The sequence below is a fragment of the Mustela nigripes genome, chromosome 5 (genome assembly GCF_022355385.1).
Source record: "Mustela nigripes isolate SB6536 chromosome 5, MUSNIG.SB6536, whole genome shotgun sequence".
Taxonomy (NCBI): Eukaryota; Metazoa; Chordata; class Mammalia; order Carnivora; family Mustelidae; genus Mustela; species Mustela nigripes.
The window spans coordinates 134,304,034-134,324,073 of NC_081561.1; the positions used below are offsets into that span (position 1 = coordinate 134,304,034).

Genomic DNA, 20,040 nt, shown 5'->3' on the forward strand with positions numbered 1-20,040 from the left:
CCCACATCGAGCTCTCTGCTCAGTGGGGAGCCTGCTTCCCCCCCCCCCCCCCCCCCCCTGCCCCCCCACCTACTTGAGATCTCTCTCTCTGTCAAATAAAGAAATTAAAAAAAAAAATGATGATGGGATTGAATAGTACAGCAAAACCGAAAGCAATGGTGGGTTTCAAATAAGTATGGAAAGCTATCTCGGTGTGAGAAAGACTCCTTCACGGGCACGTGTCCACCTCCCCTCTTTTAAGAAGAGCTTTTACATATGAGAATGCTGCCAATGTGATTTGAAAACTCTAAACACGGTTTTTAAAAATAAATATTTAACAAAGCCAATTGAAAATTAAGTTTCTCGCCATGTTTTTGTTACAGAAGGGACTCTTGTGAGAACTTTTCTAACTAGGTACAATAAGAGATTAATTAATTGTAGCATTATATTTGCACCAGACTTTTTAAATTTGTATGACATTTTTAGATTTATATACACTTATATACATCAAATTCTTCCTCTGGATGTCAACATGAAGTAAATAAAGACCGTTGATTTTCGTAACGGTTGTCAGAAGCACAGGAAAAAAATGGGCGTGCAGTTTCTTGAAGAACTCTAACATGTTAATGTTCATCCAGTTTCTTCAATCATTCGATTCCCGTAGACTGCCAGTTCATGTGTATTTTCTGCTTAAGGTCTTTGGGGGAAAAACCAAACAAATATACCCAGTTGTCTTTAAGCAAAGATCTATTTCTCTTTCTACTCCACATTGCTGTTTTTAACAGAATTCCTCTCTGCCCCCACTAAGTTTCTTGTTCTGGGAAGACCAGCCCAGTTCAGTTCCCTCCCCCTGTTCTCTTGGGCAAGCTGTTCCGTCTCCTTCCAGAGAGGAACCTCCTAGCTCCCTATCTCAGGAGGGAGATGCCAAACAATGGAGGGGACAGAACAGGCTGTATCATTTGTCACAGCTTAGCAAGAAAGGCCATTCCTGACATTTTTTACTGATGTCTTATGTGTTGAAAGTATTATGCTGGGTAAATGAGGCTGAAAGCTCCCATTTTTTTGTTTTTTGTTTTTTGGGGTTTTTTTTATGATTCTTTTACTCAAATATCCCAGAGCCATTAATTCTGACTTTCATATATTGCCAGTTAAGATCAGCTTCTATACCATCAGTTAGGAAAACTGAATGAGAACTGATATCGCACCAGGAACAGAAGCTGCTTTGAACTCTCCCCCCTCCGCTCCCCCTCCCCCATCTCCCTAGCGCCTGTGGTCTTCCTCTCCTGCTCTCCCTGTCTCCTTTCCCCTCTTTTATTTTCTACTCCCCTTTTACTTCCCCCTTCTCTTCCCCACTTCTGCTCCTCCCCATTCCCGTTTCTGTCCCCTCCCCCCACACCATCCCCACCCCCAACAAACTTGGCAGAAAGAGTTTGCCTTGATGGTGATATATTGCATTTTCAGGGCCATTCTCCACTGTGTGTGGGCTCCGTTATATAGACTCAGGGAAAACACTGTGCCCACAATAAGAGCTTTGTTTCCAGCTTGATGAAGTGGCCAGAGACCCCCAGCTCCCCTTTCTTTGGCTGTACCTTCCTCCCCGTGGATGTGGTCAGAGAAATAAGAGAAAAGAGATCAACTGGAAGATTAGACTTCTGATACTTTATCTGCAGGCTACAGAGGGAGATTTTACCAGAAACCCTGATTAGTGGCTTCTTTGGAAGGAAGATGAAGGATTTCCTTCATTATAGCAGCACTTGTAAATAATTCCTATAACCCTCACATTGTCATACTCTGCATGATGTACGCATGTCTTTCTTCTGGAACACAGGGATCACATCTTACCTGTTTCCAGAGGCACCTGCTTAATACGGAAACCCACACATAGGATGGGCCCCCCCAAAGTCTCCATTAAGTACATTATAATAAGCTATTGGATGGAACACAATGCGGCCACTATAAAGAATGAGAATTCTCTTGACATCTAGGAATCATGTGCATTTATATACATTAAGTAGAAAAAACAAAGTTGTGAATCAAGCATAGATCTCATTTTTTTCTTTTTTTAAGATTTTATTTATTTATCTGACAGAGAGAAACACAGTGAGCGAGAGAACACAAACGCAGAAGTAGGAGAGGGAGAAGCAGGCTTCCTGCCGAGCAGGGAGCCCCATGCCCAGCTGCATCCCAGGACCCTGGGATCATGACCTAAGTCAAAGGCAGATGCTTAAGAACTGAGCAACCCAGGCGCCCCTCAATCTGCTTTCTGACAGATGTAATTATGCACCAGAGCAGAGCCGATAACCCGCATACCACATCATTAACCGCAGTTACTGCTGGAAAGTGACTTCTGGGCAGAACAGGAAGGTCCTTGAGGCGGGACAGGGAACGTTTTACTTCCTATGCTCTGACTCCTTAGAATTTTGTTTTTCTATGGCAAAAAATGAAGCTGAGCCATGTCATTTGGGCCACTCCGTCCCCCACTCAGAGAGACCGTGTTCCCAGCCCGGACCCCCCAGGAGATGGGTTTCTCTTCCTCTCCTCCGGCTCTTACCTTGTCCCCAGTCCTGGCTCTCTCCTTCTCTCCACCCAGCCCCGTCCTGTTCACGGTGCATGGACGCACGTGTGGGGTGCATGCGGGGGCGTGTGCATGGGCGCACGGGTGGACGCGTGCAAGCGTGGGGTGGCGGTGTCGGCGTGGGGGGAACAGATCCATCATCAGGCAATCCTCCTTGGCTCTACATGTCTTCCAGTTACTGCTTCTTCCTGGGTAGCCCAACGTCTCAGAACGGATATTCCTCTCACCCACTTCCAACTCAGTTTGCAGTTCTGTCTGGTTCCTGCACTCAGGACTCAATTATCCTCACTCAGGTTCCCTAAGACTGTGGGGGCTCGCCAGGCTCCGCCCTCCGCGAGCTCGGGACCCCACCGAAACCCCTCACTGCCGCTCCCACTCGGCTGCGGTCTCATCTGCGTGAGCCCCGGCACCCCGCGCCGCCCCTGGCCTGGCACTCAACACTTAACTCTTCTCGTTTCCTTTGCAAGGGCCCTGTGGTGCCCTCAAGGCCAGAGGAGACTTCCCAGGAGTGCCCTGGTCTGCTGACCCTCACCCAGCTTACAATTTGCAGACACTGAGCTACGTCAAAGCTGCTTTTGTGTGGTTAGCTGCCTGGTGTGGTCCTGGGCCCCAAAGAAGCACAGGAAAACATTCTGGTCTCCCCTTTTCTGTCACTGTCACCGAAACCAAAGGCTGACCACAGCGCCACACACTGTAGCTCCCCATAGAGCTTTCTAAGCAGACTGCCGGTTTTCTTCCCAGATTTCTGTGCAAGACACTCCTCTCCTCAGAGCTGTCCTACAGTTACCTCTGTCTTCACACACCTGAAAGCCGAGGCCATCTTTGTGCCCACGCTGCCACCTGCCTCTCAGGTCTCTCAGGAAGGGGGAGAGGAAGTACAGGAGTGGGGCAGGGGCAGGCCGGTGATTCGGAACCCATCATACCCATCATGATATGCCCGTGGGCACTATTTGGGTCCACAGTGGTTGGAGAATAAAACCCATATTTCTTCTCAGAGCTTTGACCCTAAGAGGAACCAAATGAGCCGGATGGAGTCGCAAGAAGTCCTCCTGTCGCTGTGAGTGAGGCCAAAATATATTTGCCTTGATTCCTTTTTACCACAGATCCTTCCAGGTGCTTTCGCGTGTTTTATCTGGGCGTGAGGCAGCTCTGTACCAGCGTACCAGCCAGCCAACAAGGCCTAGAACCGCCCCGCCAAGGCCTCTGCAGGCCCGGCTACCAGGAGCAGCCCTGGGTCAGTTTTACCTCACGAGCCCCCTGACAAGGGAAGTCCGAAGGAAGGAGGAGAGCTGGTGGGTCCTCTCCCCGGAGGGAACATTCCAGCTCTCTCCATGCCGATGCCAAATGGATGGGGAGATGAGGGTCTGGTCTTACTGCCTTTTATTTTTATTAATTTTTTTTTTAGATTTTATTTATTTATTTGACAGAGAGAAATCACAAGTAGACGGAGAGGCAGGCAGAGAGAGAAAGAGGGAAGCAGGCTCCCTGCTGAGCAGAGAGCCCGATGCGGGACTCCATCCCAGGACCCTGAGATCATGACCTGAGCCGAAGGCAGCGGCTTAACCCACTGAGCCACCCAGGTGCCCCTCTTACTGCCTTTTAATTCACGCACCGCCAGCGAGGATAAGAAAAGGTCTTCCTGGGGCTGAGGAGAACAGCGCTGCTCCTGCTCAGCGTGGAAGGCGAGAGGCAGGCATAGACTCCCGTCTCCTTGTCGAAGAGCAAGCATTCCTGTCCCCTTCAAGGTCCTTCCAGCCAGACGAAGAATCGAATTGACATGCAACAGATTAATAGGAGGAAATCAGATTTATTAGCGTATGTACAGACTGACACAGAAATTCCAAAGACAGGCACAACCCGGTCTATAAGTCAACCTGAACTAACTAACGAGAAGGGGGCAAGGGTCTGGGGCTTCCAAGGAAAGGAATCCAATTTACAGGAAGAAGAAAAAAAGGGAATGTTTGGTAAACAAATATTTGCTGGGCCACTCAGAAAAGAAACAATGGAACGAGGAGAGGACTTTGCTCAAAGTGGCCTTGCTTAAGTCCCTCCCTGTCTGCCATACCTAGTTCCTATCATAATGGAGCTATCTATGGCCATAGCTCTTTCTGGAGTGGGTCCTCTCTCTAAGTTCCTTTTAGGCATTTGAGGGAGTGGGGTAAAGACTTTTTCCTGAAACTGCTGGGGTTTGATTGCTTTAAAAAAAAAAAATAAAAGATTTTATTTATTTGAGAGAGTGAGAGAGAGCATAGGGGCTGGGTTGAGGTGGGGGGGAGGGCAGGCAGACTCCTCGCTGAGCAGGCAGCCTGGACGGACGCGGGTCTCAATCCTTAGGACCCTGAGATTAGGACCTGAGCCAAAGGCAGATGCTTGACTGACTGAGCCACCCAGGCACCCCAGGTTCTGATTGCTTTTTAACTCAAAATAGCCTTCATGCCAAAGTGCCCCATCTTGGGGCAGCCAGCCATTGGCCTCTCCATCCTGAAAGCCAACAATGTCCCTCACCCTGTGACTCTGTCTGTGTCTCCCACCCTTGACTGCATCCTTTCTCTCCTTCCTGCCTCTCTGGAGGACCCTGAAGAGCTTGATCTGGGTTTACCCAACCTGCTGTGCTGGTCTTACTGCTCCCCCCCACCTTTCTGCCCCACACCCCCCCACACCCCCGTTCTACAGCTTCTGTTCTGTTTTCTTCACCACCTTCAGTGGTTGCCACCACCAACAGAGTATGGACCGTCCCCCTCCATCAGCCCTGTCCTCACGGTGCCTGCAGCCTACCTCCAGGGCCCAAGTGCGCATGCACCTGGGGCGGACTCCCCCAGCCCAGCTCTGCACCTTTAAGGGTCCTGCCCACAGGCCACATACCCAACCCTGTGCCTCTGTCTGCACTTTTCTACTTCCTGGATGTCGTCTCTTCCCTTGCCCTCCATCCAGACTGCTGCTTCCCCTCCAAGGCTCAGTTCCACGCGCGCACCTCCTAGAAAGCCTCTCCCAGCCCAGGAATCAACCGCTTCTTTCTCTGCCCCCGACCCCCATTTTTCTCCCAGTGCTGAATATTTATCAGCCAAGTGGCCTAAACACTGTATTGTACTTACTTGTTTACACTTGTCTTTCAACTACACAGGGAGCTCCTTAGGGGGGAGGGATCATGTTTTATTCATTTTTTTTTAAATTCCTATCTTGTAAAACAGAACTTGGCACACATTCTTGTGTCCTCAAAAAAGAGGGGGGTGGGGAAAGAGGTTTTGTATGAATGAATGTGAAGGCTTTTAAACTGTGAATTGATAGACAAATCTAAGTTATTGTGGTGTCAGTGGCGTTCTAGCCTAATACATGGCATTTGGAGGGCAGGTTTGGGGATAAACAGATGACTACATTCTAGAAAAGGTGGAGGAGTTGGAGAAACAAGAAAAAAATTCTTCCTTCAAAATAAAAACCAAAAAAAAAAAGAAGAAGAAGAAGAAGTCTCACGTAGGAGTTATATCCAAGGGCTTGGAATTTGGAAGCACTAAAAAGAGAAAAACCAACCAAAAAGAATAAAAACTATAAACCCAGTAGGGTCGAACTTTGACATGTCCGCAAGAAGATTTAGGAATGGAATCTTTTTGTCTCCACCGCAGACCCTCGACAAGAAAGGGGGGCGCGGGAAAGCGTCAAAGGGATGTGAAGTATGAAGAAACTTATAGTTCTAAATCAGTATTTCTTTCCCTCTTGTGGTTTATCTTCATTATGTCCAAAAGGTTATAATTTAAAAACGTCTTAAATGTTATTTTAGAGGAAGAAGGGAAAAGGAGGCAGGACATTAATTTAATTCTCTAGGCATCTCAGAGAAATAAGGCAAACTCTCAGGAACATTGAATTTGAGTTTAAATGTGAATTTGAGTTCTGTCCATTTCTCCAGCATTTCTGCCTAGACCAGCGCTTCTTTCTGTGGCTGAGGGACAGGGAAATGTGTGTGTGTGTGTGTGTGCGCACGCGCGTGCGTGCGTTCTCTGTCAGCCAGCCACACACTGACACATTTGGAAAATACAATAAAAAGTGAATTGCTAGGAAAAGGAAATAGAAGAAATCAGGCATGCAAAATGCAAGCCCAAATTGATCAGTAGAGTCAGCGGATCTCATTCTGTGAAAAGGCTGTAAGTTTCCACGCGCTTACTCTCAATTTCTGCCCTGAATTCCTTGACACTTTGCATACTGGCTCCTTTTCCATTTGCCACACTTGAAATGGCACCGAGTTAGTCTTTACTTGGATGTTTTCAATAACAGACATTACCGGCAATGAAAAAAGTTAATGTGTGGAGGACACCCACGCACAAATCTTGCAATCTTAAGGAGATCCTAAGGACAGAAAGAGATTAGAAGATAAATAGGGAGAATTTAAAATGGCATAATAGGTATTTTTGTCCACCAGTAGAAACCTCTTTCCTGTGCGTCTCTCCCCGCCTCATCCCTCTCCCAGGCACGTGAACTCTTTGATCTTCGTGGAGAATAATTGTTTTCAATGCAAAACTTTTAAATTGATCCTTCATTGTTAACTGTAGGGTAGCCACAGATGCTGACATCAAGCCAATAAAATTAATAAGCAGTGTGACAGGCTCTAATAAATTTCATGGGTGTCTTTACTCTGTTATTTGAGCACAGACTCAACTGTCATTATATCTTCGAACCTCTCATTTTGGCTGGAAATGATTACAGCTGCTAATGTCGTGCACGCTACAGTAGCCCTCGGTAACTGGTTTAGGGTTAAAGTATCATATTTAAAAGACTTAATTATGATCAGTTGGGGGAACAAGTTGTGGCCGTAGGACTTTGATCTGTTTTCTAGAGTGGCCTACAAAAGTCTGGACTCCTCATGATCTGTTTTCTCAACAATTTCAGAAAACGAGCAGCTTTTAAATTCTAGTTTCCCTACCACGGGCTGGGGAGTTTTGAAACTCTTTCATTTGGAGAGAGGCCATTATTTGTTGGAAGTGGGCCACGGTTCTTTGTCTCTAACCCCAGCTGAAATTCCTCAAGCCCCTTAACTCGGTCTTTCCCTCACATGAAGAATTTAGTATCAGGTTTCTGCAAATGAGCAAGCTCTTCACTTGAAACGAGAAAAGGGGTGGTTCGGTTTCTCATTTAAACCCCATGGCAGCCACCGAGGTGAATGTGGCATGCCTACGTCATCTCCGTCCTGCCCTTTAGCCTGCTATCTGGTGTGGCTCATTCCTATTCATAGCTTCTGTTTAGGTTCACACCCATCTCGATCCTTCTGTGTCACTGCCTTAATTTTACATATGACATGTCCTTTTAAAATGTTGGTCAAAGGGGGTGCCTGGGTGGCTCAGTGGGTTAAAGCCTCTGCCTTCGGCTCAGGTCATGATCCCAGGACCCTGGGATGGAGCCCCGCATCAGGCTCTCTGCTCAGCAGGAAGCCTGCTTCCTCCATTCTCTCTCTCTGCCTACTTGTAATCTCTGTCAAATAAATAAATAAAATCTTAAAAACAAACAAACAAAAAAAACCTCCCCACATTAAAAAAAAAAAAAATGCTGATCAAAGGGGGTGCCTGGGTGGTTCAGTGGGTTAAGCCTCTGCCTTCAGCTCAGGTCATGATCTCAGGGTTCTGGGATCGAGCCCCACACCAGGCTGTCTGCTCAGCGGGGCGCCTGCTTCCCCCTCTCTCTGCCTGCCTCTCTGCCTCCTTGTGATCTCTCTCTGTTGAATAAATAAGTAAAATCTTTTTTAAAAAAGTTGATCAAAGTATAAACAGCTATCAAATATAAGCCTTCAGTGCAAATTAAATACCAGCCCATCTTTTTGTATTATGTGTAATTTTATGTAAATATCAATGACTGCAGTTATGTTTTCGAGGAAGTGTAGGTTAGGTTTACATGTTGCTCAAAAGGCATTCATTTCACTTCTAATTTTCTCAAGCATTTTTTATTTAGGCATTAACTCTATATCCTCTGCAGATAACTTAAGCTCCTTCTGATTGTTCCATTTATAAAAGTAAGGAGGCTCTGCCTTGCTGTTGTGGGTTTGGGGTGCCGGTCCCCCTTAAACCTGATGAATTTAACTTCTTATTGAGATGACACTGTCTTAAGAAGAAAAGATGTTCCCACAGAGCTTGTTAGTGGAGAAAAAAGGGGGGATACCTGGGTGGCTCAGTCGGTTAAGCATCTGCCTCCAGCTCAGGTCATGATTCCGGGGTCTTGAGATCAAGTCCTGCATCAGGCCTGCTTCTCCCTCTGCCTGCCGCTCCCCCTGCTTGTGTACATATGTTCACTCTCTCTCTCTTTCTCTCTGACAAATAAATAAAGTCATTAAAAGGAGAGAGAAAAAAAGGTTTCTAAACGTTGGTCCATGCATGCCAGTGATTTTAGTGTTAAAGAGCCAGGTCGGTGAATTATATGATGTGGTCTGTGAAACGTGCTCCTGAGAATGGTGACGGTAAAGCCTGTTTTTCCTTTGAGCAGCATAGTGTGAGAGAGCGACTGGGGCTTATTGAGGGGGGGGAAGGAAGAATTATCTGATGGTTCTTTAGTTTCAGGCTCCCCTCAGCTGGTTGCACCTATCTGCTCTTGTCACCCTGGAATGCGGCTGCAGCCTGGGATTTCCACAGGATCTGTTCCTCCCCAGGCTGCACAATACTGTGTGACGTTTGGTCGAAGGCCATAGCACACTGCACAGCCCAGAGCAGGGAATTGTATTTATTTTTTATTTTACGTTATTTCAGCTGTTTTCACTTTTTTCTTATTGTTTTCCTGCCTCCTGCCGAGTTATTTTTTCAAGCATTGCTGGGGAAGGGGGAGCACTCTGTTAAGAACTCTCACACCCAGGGTGGAAAACAGCTTTCTCTCAGCAGCTTGAAGCTTCCAAGCCTCAGACATTTAACCCACTGTGGCTCTGAGCCCGCATTAGCTCTTCTTGGGAGCTGTTGCTGTGTTAAAAGACAGAAAACCATTTCAGAGTTTTCCAAGGCTCGTTAACATAGCCTACTAAAGAGCATAAATGAACTATGTGCTTTTTAAAATAAAAATTTTTTTTTTCTATAAAGTGGTGTTTGAGGAAGAATTTGATTCTGCATTTTAACAACCAATAGCTTCCTGATTTCAAGGTTACATTTAAACACTTTCTTTCCCCAGTTTATTGTGATATAATTCCCACAGAACATTGTATTAGTTGAAGGTATCCAACATATAATGACTTGATGCTGGTGTATAAATGTAAAATGAGCCCCACAGTGTAGTTCATGGCCATTATCACACACAGCTACACATTCTTTTTCTTGTGATGAGAAATTTTAAGGTCTGTATTTCTGGCTTTCCACTAAATGAATTTGAGTATCTTTTTATCAAACAAATCAGTCAAGGAAACAGAAGATGATGTTGTTATGCCAAAAATTTGACATTATGAGAAACAATGGTCATTATGTTACCCATCTAGGGAAACTCTAATACATTTGGGGGGTATATAGCCTAATGGAACACCATACTTCTTGCTCAAACTTGCTCCATTCTATAGATAGGTGGGCATTGTCAGCATTAATAAAAGTGACATTCTGTATTCCATAGTAAAATTAATGAGCACATTAGTATCATAATTACTTGAAACTGTTCTGAGAGATTCATCTTGCATAGCAAACGATGACTTGGGGAACAATAGGAGTGTTTAAGATATCCTTCTCATTGATTTCTCAGGATTACCTAGACTGCATCAGGGACCAAACAAAACTTCCCCTGGGGACAGAAGAAAGATCGGCCCTCTTTGGAAACATACAGGATATCTACCACTTCAATAGGTAAGTTCCTACTCAAAAGATCCCCATCACTTAGGAATACTATGACTTTCTCTCAAATGAATGCCACCTAAGAGAACTTAACCTCTAATCCTTGACTCAACTTCATCCATTTCTGTGTGCTATCATGCCATGAAGTCTTCTACCTAGACGCACCCTTGTTCTAGGGGAGTCTTACATTTATTTAATATTCTATCCCAGTCCATCCTCCTGGCTCAGAGTAGAGACCTATTTTCCCTGACAGAGCAGTGACATCGTTTTTCTCCCACAAAACATGAACAGGGCATCCAAAAACGCATGCATGCTTCGTCTGCGGCACCCCATCTCCACTGAATTTTCTAGAAATTTTCTTCTACTTAGGGAGTCGGCAGGACCCAGTAAACACACAAATACTTTAAGTCATAGCATACTAATCAAACTAATTAATAATTTAAATGATTAACTCCAACATATGTTAAGTACCTACTACATAAAAGACACTGGGCTTAGGAAATTTGCTGAAGGGTCTGGGACAAGCAGATCAGTTAGTATATTATACATTGTGAAACTTCTGCCAGGCAGTAGGCAAGTTAAGAGCACAGACGCTCATTTCTAACATGTCTGGGTTTGCATCCCAGCTTAGCCGAGTAGATATCCTTGGGTGAGTCTTGAAATGGAGTGGAAGAATGAACTCCCTCCCTGCAAGTCTGTGCTCATGTCTCCCTTTCTCAACGAAGCTTGCCAGACACCCACAGAACACCTCACCTGCTCTGCCTTTTCTTTCCAGCATTTATCAAATTCTGTGTGACACGTTCTATGACTGACTTTTGGTTTACATCAGTTGTTTCTTTCCTCCCCACCCCCACTCACAGAACACTCCCCGAGGCCTGGGGTCTGTTTTGTTATTGTCCAGGTACCTAAATGGTGCTTGGCCCATTGGAGGCATGCAAACTTTTGTGGATTGAATGAGTGGAAATAATAAGATTATCCATCTCTATGGTTATTGTGAAGCTTCAGGGCGCTCAGACACCGGAAGTGCCTACATAGCTCAATGCCAGCCCAGAGGAAGCGTGAAAATATCAACCAGTGATGGTGTTGATTTTGTTATAGTAAAATCCCATTATAAAATTCTGCAGTGCCCTGTCATTGCATGACTCAACCATAATGCACATTATACATCTTATCCCTCTTTGCTTAATGAAATTGGTATAAGTGACACCTTGGGGGCACGATCCATATCTGCTTTGCTACCTTTGAATCCCTAACACGGAGCACAAGCCTGGCCTCTGGGAGATCTGTGTGTAGAATTGCATCAATGCGTCCTTTCGTTTTGAAAGCCTGGGATGTAAAAACTGCCTGTGTTGCAACATCTCCCTGATTTGACTCAAGAGACTTCGAAAACTGCATGTTCCAAGACTGATTCTCATCTTGAACTACACTACTAGAATCATCTGGGAAGATTTTTTTTTTTTTTTTTTTTAATATGATGGATCCCACACCCAGAACTTCTAATGAATTGGTTTGGGGTGGGGGTAGGGCATCAGTTTTTAAAAGCTCCTCAGATGTTTGTAATGTACAGCTGTGGCTGGGAAACACCATCTATGTAAAATAGACACAATAATAAGAATATAGAGAAAGGTCACCAAGAAACTGAATTAGACTGAGGGGCCTGGGCAGCTCAGTCAGTTAGGCATTGGACTCTTAATTTCAACTCAGGTCATGATCACAGGGTCTTGAGATCGAGCCCTGCCTCTGGCTTCTTGATGGGCATGGAGTCTGCTGAAGAGTTTCTCCTTCCCTCACTCCACCCGCTCCCCACCATTCATATGTGCTTACTTTCTTAAAAAAAAAAAAAAAATTGAATTAGGGAATTTAGACTCTACATGTTCATTGGTATTAAAACAGGCTCTTTAGCAGTCTCTGTTAGTAAAATTCCATGAACCTCCCAAGGGGCTTCTCCTTCCAGAGGCTACCAATGGCACTGGGGTTGAGGCATATATGCTGAGCGGCCCCTAGCCTAAGCCTCTGGTGGTTTGGCTGTAAGTTGATGGTAATGACTGTTTGTCTTCTGCCTAGTTCATGGCAGAGGCCATAGAGCTTTATTCGCATTTTCACTTTATATCCCTCATCTGGACTTTTCTGACCCCAAACTCCAGGCATTCAGCCACATACCCTCTTGTCAGAGTGGAGCCCTGCTTTTAGGCCATGGTTTGGGATGTGGTAGCATAGTCCAGAAGGGTTTTGGGGATTTGTTGTTGTTGTTGTTATTGTTGTTGTTTGTATTTTTTTACTCCCTGGAGTTTAAATCTTCCTGTGTCTCCTAATTTAAAGATAGGTAAAAATGACATAGCCCCCTAGGTCAACAGGAGGGGAACTTGGTGGTAGAACCCATTCTGCTAAAGTCGGAAGATTGAGAAGACCTTTGTATTCCTGAATTGGTTCTCTGTTCTTTTCTCTTTGGTGTTCTCTGAACAAGGACGTCAGACCTGTCAGCCTGAGTCAGAGTGAACGAGTACCCGGATGACAATGTATTAGTGATCCGTGTGGTAATACAATGAGCATGCAGTGAACACCACGTACACATGCCTGTCCCTTTTGGTGGTCATATTTGTCTATCCCTGGCACATGCATGAGCTCCTGTAACCCTCTTAACAGCTTTGGGAGGCAGATAGAACGCATATTGTATGCACATCTTTTAGATGAATCAGGAGTGCGGTATGGAAAGTCCTTCAGTCAAGGACGTAGAATTAGACATCCAATTTAACCTATTTTGAATACCTGGTTTTGTCACATTTCTACTGGTATTCACTTATTTTATTTCATTATTACTTTCCTTTTTTAAATTTTATTCATTTATTTGAGAGAGAGAGGGAGAGCATAAGCAGGGAAGATGGGGCAGAGGGAGAGGGGGATGTAGACTCCCCGCTGAGCAGGGAAGCCCGAAATGGGGCTCAGTCCCCAGGACCCTGGGATCATGACCTGAGCCAAAGGCAGACACTTAATTGATTGAGCCACCTAGGTCCTAACAAGCAGATACTCTTGAAAATAATAATGAGGGACACTGGGTGGCTCAGTCGGTTAGGTATCTGTCTTCAGCTCAGGTCATGATCCCAGGGTCCTGGGAGCGAACCCCACGGCAAGCTTCCCTGCTCAGCAGAGAGTCTGCTTCTCCCTCTGCCCCTCATCCTTCTCATGCTCTCTCTCATTCATTCTCTCTCAAATAAATAAATAAAACCTTTTTAAAAAGGCAGAATAGTTCTATTAAAAAATAGCATCTGCTTGTTTAACGTTTACAGCTGAGTTGTCTATACTATTGTGTCCCTATTTTTATTTCCTTTCCTTTAGGTCTGGAGTCTGCATTTAGAGCTCAAATAACTTTGCTGTTATACTTGGTTAAGTAAGAAGTATTGATGTGACTTTTTATGTTAATGCCTCTTATGAATCTTTTATTATATACCCTACATCAGTTGATTTCAGGGGTCTGACTCTGACTAATCTATGGTTGGGGCTTGAACTAATTTTCAAGTTTCTGTTATTAGTTCAGATCCAGGTTTTTCAACATAGTATAATATGATTGTGACCAACTAAGCAAGATTTAAATCTCTAAAATTAAAGAGGGGCAAAAGAAAATGGTTTTATGCTAGCCCAAAAACCTCTGCTGACTGGATTTTATTTTCAGGGTATATTTTATATTTCCAAAATACAGAAAAGTAGCGTAATAAATACCCATGAACCCTATCCCCACTCTTTCAAAGCCTTTTCTTGTGTCATATTTACTTTAGAAATTCTTTAAAGCCTAAAGACATTGCAAATACTGTTGGAGCCCCTTATGTATCCCTCCCAGTTACGGCTCACTCTGTGGAGAGTGGCACAGCAATGTGCTGGTCGACCGTTTCTCCGGCATTAGGACAAGAGAGGGGGAATCCAGGATTTATATTGTTTGCTGATTTCTGTGGTGTAAACATCCCATCACAGCAGATTTCAAGCTATTAGCAACACCTCACTGAACATGGAATTAGGAAGAGGTACACAGAATTGGCTCAGGCAAGCCGGTATAATCTGGTTCAGTATACCACTAGGACTGGAACTACTACTATCTAAGACCTGGTGTTTCACTCCCAAGTATGATTCTGTTGCCATGACTATATATGTAGGCATTTATTTAAAATATATAATGTGCTTTCACTTTATTTCAAATATGACATGAAGTGTGACAAACTTTCACAAAATTTTTTTTCTCTCAACATTGTTTTTGAGATTTATACTTCTCCCTTGTTTAACTGTGATGTAATATTCCATTGGGGCATACATTATTTCACATTTTGTCAGTGACAATAAAGACTGAGAATCTTTTCTTGTTTGTTGGCCACTTAGATTCCTGTATGTGTGAATTGTGGATTTCTGCCTTCTATTCCCCGCCCGTTTTTCTGTCAGGATGTTTCTTTTTCTTACTGCTGTGAAGGCATTCTTGAGGAATTTTGGCTAGTGATCTTTGTGGATTATTTGACTTGCAAATCATCTCCTACTATATGAGGATTGTCTTTTCACTTTCAATGTGAAAATGTTTCTTTGAAAAGTAGTCATATAATTTATAAGCTTGACCACACTGAATAAATGTAAATGTTATAATCTGTGGATTTTGTGTTGTGCCTCAAAAATTATCTTATGGGGCACCTCGGTGGCTCAGTCGGGGAACCCGTCTGCCTTCAGCTCAGGTCATGATCCCAGGATCCTGGGGTCAGTCTCCCTGCTCAGCAGGGAGTCTGTTTCTCCCTCTCCCTCTGCCACTCGCCTTGCTTATGATCTCTCTCATGCTCTCTCTTAAATAAAGATAATGTTTAAAAAAATTATCTTGTACTCTCTGTTCATAAATATGCTGTATTATTTTTCTAAAATCTTAAAATTTTGCCTGGTCTTTAAACTTACTACAGTTGTTGGAGAGATGTTATATGGTAGGAAATCCAAATTTTTGTTTTCTTATGTCTAGCCAATAGCCCCGTCACCGTGGATTAGAAAGTACATCCTTTCTGTGCAGATTTGTCGCTCCACATTCTGTTTTTTTACTCTGTTTGTCCTTCTCTTCCCATACCACATTGTCTTCACTGTTAAGCCCACATTACTCTTCGACTTTGGCTTAGCTTGCTTTTCTTGACTCTTTGCATGGTCAAGTGATTTTTTTTTTTTTTTTTTTTTTTTTTTTTGTCTAGTTCCCTGAAGAACTCTTTTAGGATATTTATTGGAACTACATTTAATATAGATTAATTTGGGCAGAATTGACATCTTTACAGTATTGAGTCATCCCATCCATAAAAATATTTCTCTTCAATCACACCTTTTTAAAATGTCCTATAATAGTGTTTTAGAATTTTTCCATCACATTCACACAGACAACTTTTAAGAACTTATTCCTTATGATGTTGACTAGAATATTTGTTCTATTTTGAAACTGGCTATTATTGTCCTCTAGGAATGTGGTTGATTGTTATATGTTGATAAAGTTTCCAACTTTCTGAGTTTTTCCATGAGGTCTAAAGGTGGTTTATAGATGCTTTTGAGTTTTCTGTGTAAACACTAGTATCTGAAAATGAAGAAATTTTTGTGTCTTCCTTTATAATTCTTCTACCCATTGGTTTTTCATATCTTATTCTTTGCATAAGTCTTCTCATACAATGTTGATTCGATGTTGGTATCCTTATTGTCTTTCTGATATTAGCAGGAATGCTTTAACTCTCTTAACAGTAACTAAGATGTTTGTTCTGTGATTTACATAACACTTTTTCTTATTTTCCTAGTATATTGTGAATGAGTGTTAAATTTCATTGAATGCTTAATCTGCCTTCAAGAAAATTAGTGTATGATTTTTCTCTTTCTATTCATAGTATGTTAAATTATATTAATAGGTATCCTATTTGAATCATACATTCATTACTGAAATAAACCCTATCTGGTCATGATGTTTTATATATCTGCACCCTGATAAGTTTGATTTGTTCATAATTTTTTAAGAAATTTTTCATGCGTGTTCATAAATGACTATAATCGATAACTTCTTTCCTCATACTATCTTTGTTTAACTTTAGTATATGACTAGATTTATATTATTATTTCTCAAAATCTTCCAACATAAAACATTTTGGAATGCAGTTGATGCTTCATTTTTGTTTTCCTTTTTGTAGCCAAATCTCCCTTTCCTCTGGTCATACCTGCGATAGCCTAGAAATTTAAGTCTCGGGATTGGTGTCTTGGAAGAAATCTCTAACTGGTCAGGAAACTAGGTCAGTGAAAAGAAACCACTTTCCCCTTTGAATGGGCCCCTAAAATCCCAAAACTTTTGTTTGTTTCATTTCCAATTAAAAAAGAAAATACCAACTGTTTTATATACTCCTCCTCTTGGAGTGGAGAAGAGTTACCTAAACTGTAATTTGAATCTTTCTTTGAATAGAGAGGAAAGAGAGACCACTCTTTTTTCTTTTTTTTTTTTAAGATTTTATTTATTTGACAGACATCACAAGTAGGCAGAGAGGCAGGCAGAGAGGGAGAGGAGAAGCAGGCTTCCTGCTGAGCAGAGAGCCCGATTCAGGGCTCGATCCCAAGACCCTGAGACCATGACCCAAGCTGAGGACAGAGGCTTAACCCACTGAGCCGCCCAGGCGCCACATAAGACCACTCCTTATATTGAATTTCTATTTTAAAATTATTAGAAAATTAAAATCATCTAAGCTCTCTTCCTTCTTCAGAAGATGAGAGTGAAATCTCCCCTTTCTCTTTAACTCTTTCCCTTTATTCTGTATATGTCAAGTCACTGCTTATAAAACATTCCGCTAAGTCTAGTCTTCGTCTAAAAAGAAAAATGATTTGGGCCATCCTTTTTTCCTTCCCTGAAATGTAATTTAGAAAGCGAGTCATGGGGTACATAGAACATGAAGACAGTGAAAGGTGGGGGAAGTTATCTTTTCTTTTAGTGCATTTTGCCACCACCAAAATTTCTTTAACTTCTGCACAGTGGTAGAAATGTTTTTACCCGCAGGCTCTTTTCAAGTGGACTTTCAAGGCCAGTGTTAATGTATCCATGAAATTCGCAGAACATTTGGTGCTGTTAACCTCATTCCATTTTCTGTTCCCACGCACACATGTGTCTGTCTTGTTGCAACAGGTTAAAACGACAGCTGACCTAGTTAGGTAGGTGGGGAAAGAAAGCGGTGCTCAGAGTCTGTTGTAGACCAGAAGGGGAGAAGCCCCATTCTTGACTCTTAACCCATGTGAGGCAGTAGAATCTTCAGGGTCAAACTACGGTTTCTGCCTTCAAGTTCACATCACTGGTCAGAGAAAATTTTACATGTAATATGTTCTGTAAAAGAGAACAGTGTTTCCTCTAATTGCACACCCAAACAAGTAAGAAATGTGAGTAAGTAAGAAACGTTTCCTTCTTTTTCATAGTCCTACTCAAAAAGGAAGAAATATTTGGAACTCAGGGAAAAGGGAGAATACCCAAAACCCAAAAGTGGGGCGATTCTAATCTCAGCTATAGTACAAAACACAATCTAGGAATCACTCCTTCCTGCAGTGTACAGGAACGGTTGTTCATTAGACACACAGAAGCCATGAGAAACCTGGTCCCCACCCTTAGGCTGTAACTCTAGAAGGATGGTCCTGGTCTTTCTGGAGTATCTTCAGGGGCTGATATATCCCATTCCATGGCCACATCTGTGCTCCCCTCGTACAGGGCATATTATTTTGTGGTTAGTCTTCTTCCTGTATCTCCCATACTCCCGTTTTCACCAAACTGCAGCCACAGTGGCTTCCCTTCTGTACCCTCACACAAGTGAGCCCAGAACGAACTTGATATGCTCAACTGATCTCTTAAACGAGTTTTTCCTTCAGCTCTCCCCCACTCCAATATCACCTTCTTCCAGAGCCTTCCATGACTGTTACAGTGCTCTTCTAGCCCCACCCAGCCTTTGCGTTGTGTCACATAGCATACTGTCATATCGTGTTGCTTTGTTTCATTTTTCAGTAAAACTAATATTTTATTATTTTTCACATAAATTTTTTTTTAAAGATTTTATTTATTTATTTGACAGAGAGAAATCACAAGTAGATGGAGAGGCAGGCAGAGAGAGAGGAAGGGAAGCAGGCTCCCTGCTGAGCAGAGAGCCCAATGCGGGACTCGATCCCAAGACCCTGAGATCATGACCTGAGCCGAAGGCAGTGGCCTAACCCACTGAGCCACCCAGGTGCCCCTCACATAAACTTTTCTCATTAGGTGATAATGTGTTATGGCATGCGAGGTTCTATTGTCATTTCATTTAGGTTTTTCTGTTTTGAGCAAAATGGTGCTTTCAAATTTTATTGTGTTATGTGAGAAAGCTTAACGTGAAATCTACCCTCTTAACAAAACTTAAAGCATACAATGCATCATTGTTAACTTGGGTACTACGCTGTATGGCAGATATCTACAATTTGTTCATCTTGTTTAACTAGAACTTTTTGCTCATTGATTAGCAACTCTTTCATTTCCCCCCATCCCCCATCAAACTCCTGGTGACTACCATTCTACTCTCTGATTCAATGAATTTGACTACTTTAGAGTCCTCAAGGACTCTTCATGCTGTTTGTGTCTTTTGTGACTAGCTTATTTCACTTAGCTTGATGACTTTAAGGTTTACCCATGTTATCTCAGAGTACAGAATTTCCTCCCATTTTTAAGGCTAAATAATATTTCATTGCATGTGTATAACACATTTCCTTCATCCATCCATGGATTAAGTTGTTTCCACATCTTGTGGAAGTGTGGCCATGACCGTGAGTGTGTTAATATCTCTTCAAGATCCTAATTTCAGTTATTTTGGATACATACCTAGAAACTGGATTCCTGGATCATACAGTAGTTCTATTTTTAATTTTTTGAAGAACTGCTTTCCGTACAGGCTGCAGCATTTTGTATTCCCACCAAAAGTGTACATGGGTTCTAGTTCTTTCCATCCTTGTCTGCTTATCTTTTATTAGATACTATGTTCTTTATGGATTTAGTTTTTAACATTTACCACCCCTGATCAGAGCATAAGCACCATAGCACGGTGAACCCCCACGTTCTTTATCCCATACCTCCGTACCTATAGCAATGCCTGACATGGAGCCTTGCAATAACTACTGTTGAATGGAGAGCAAACAAGACGGTGGGCCAAATACAGTAGGACAGTAGCCCTATGACAAGAGCACAAAAGGAATCCCATTACTTCCTCCTCACTGTTGCCATTTTTGGTGTTTGTCCTATTTTAGAAAATGATTACAAAGGAAAGCTAGCCAGGTGACTCAAGCTAGGGCTCACAGGTAGACAAGGTCTCCCACCAAAAACACCGTAATGCCGAGTCCAATCCTTGGCTTTCTTGAGTTGGTCAGGAAATATATCTTTCAATAGATGTGTTTATATGAGAGTGCATGACTGGGATTCAACAGCTCTGATACTAACCCCAGCTGTAGCCCTTAATTATTAGCTGTGTGAACTAAGGTAAGCTCCTTCCCTTGTATGAGCCATGATTTCCTCACCTTAAAATTAAGGGTTGGCCTGCAAGGTGTCTGAGCCCCATCCCACCCATTGCCATTGATTTGAACAATGAATGCCAGTCATTCATTTGCAGGTGAGCTATACCTAGAGCCTGGGTGAGTCCCCAGAGACACTTCCTCCTACCAGATAGTCCACTCTGGAGATCTGGAGAGGAAGTTAAAGCT

General features: G+C 43.0%; 1 protein-coding gene across 3 annotated transcripts in view; it reads left to right on the top strand.

Moving 5' to 3' along the window:
- Positions 1-20,040, top strand: part of PLEKHG1 (pleckstrin homology and RhoGEF domain containing G1) — a 216,714-nt gene that overhangs the window by 150,796 nt on the left and 45,878 nt on the right. For all 3 annotated transcript variants that reach the window (XM_059401257.1, XM_059401258.1, XM_059401259.1), the window contains one exon: positions 10,235-10,335. In XM_059401257.1, the coding sequence (XP_059257240.1) occupies positions 10,235-10,335 (101 nt within the window). The remainder of the gene's footprint in view (positions 1-10,234; positions 10,336-20,040) is intronic.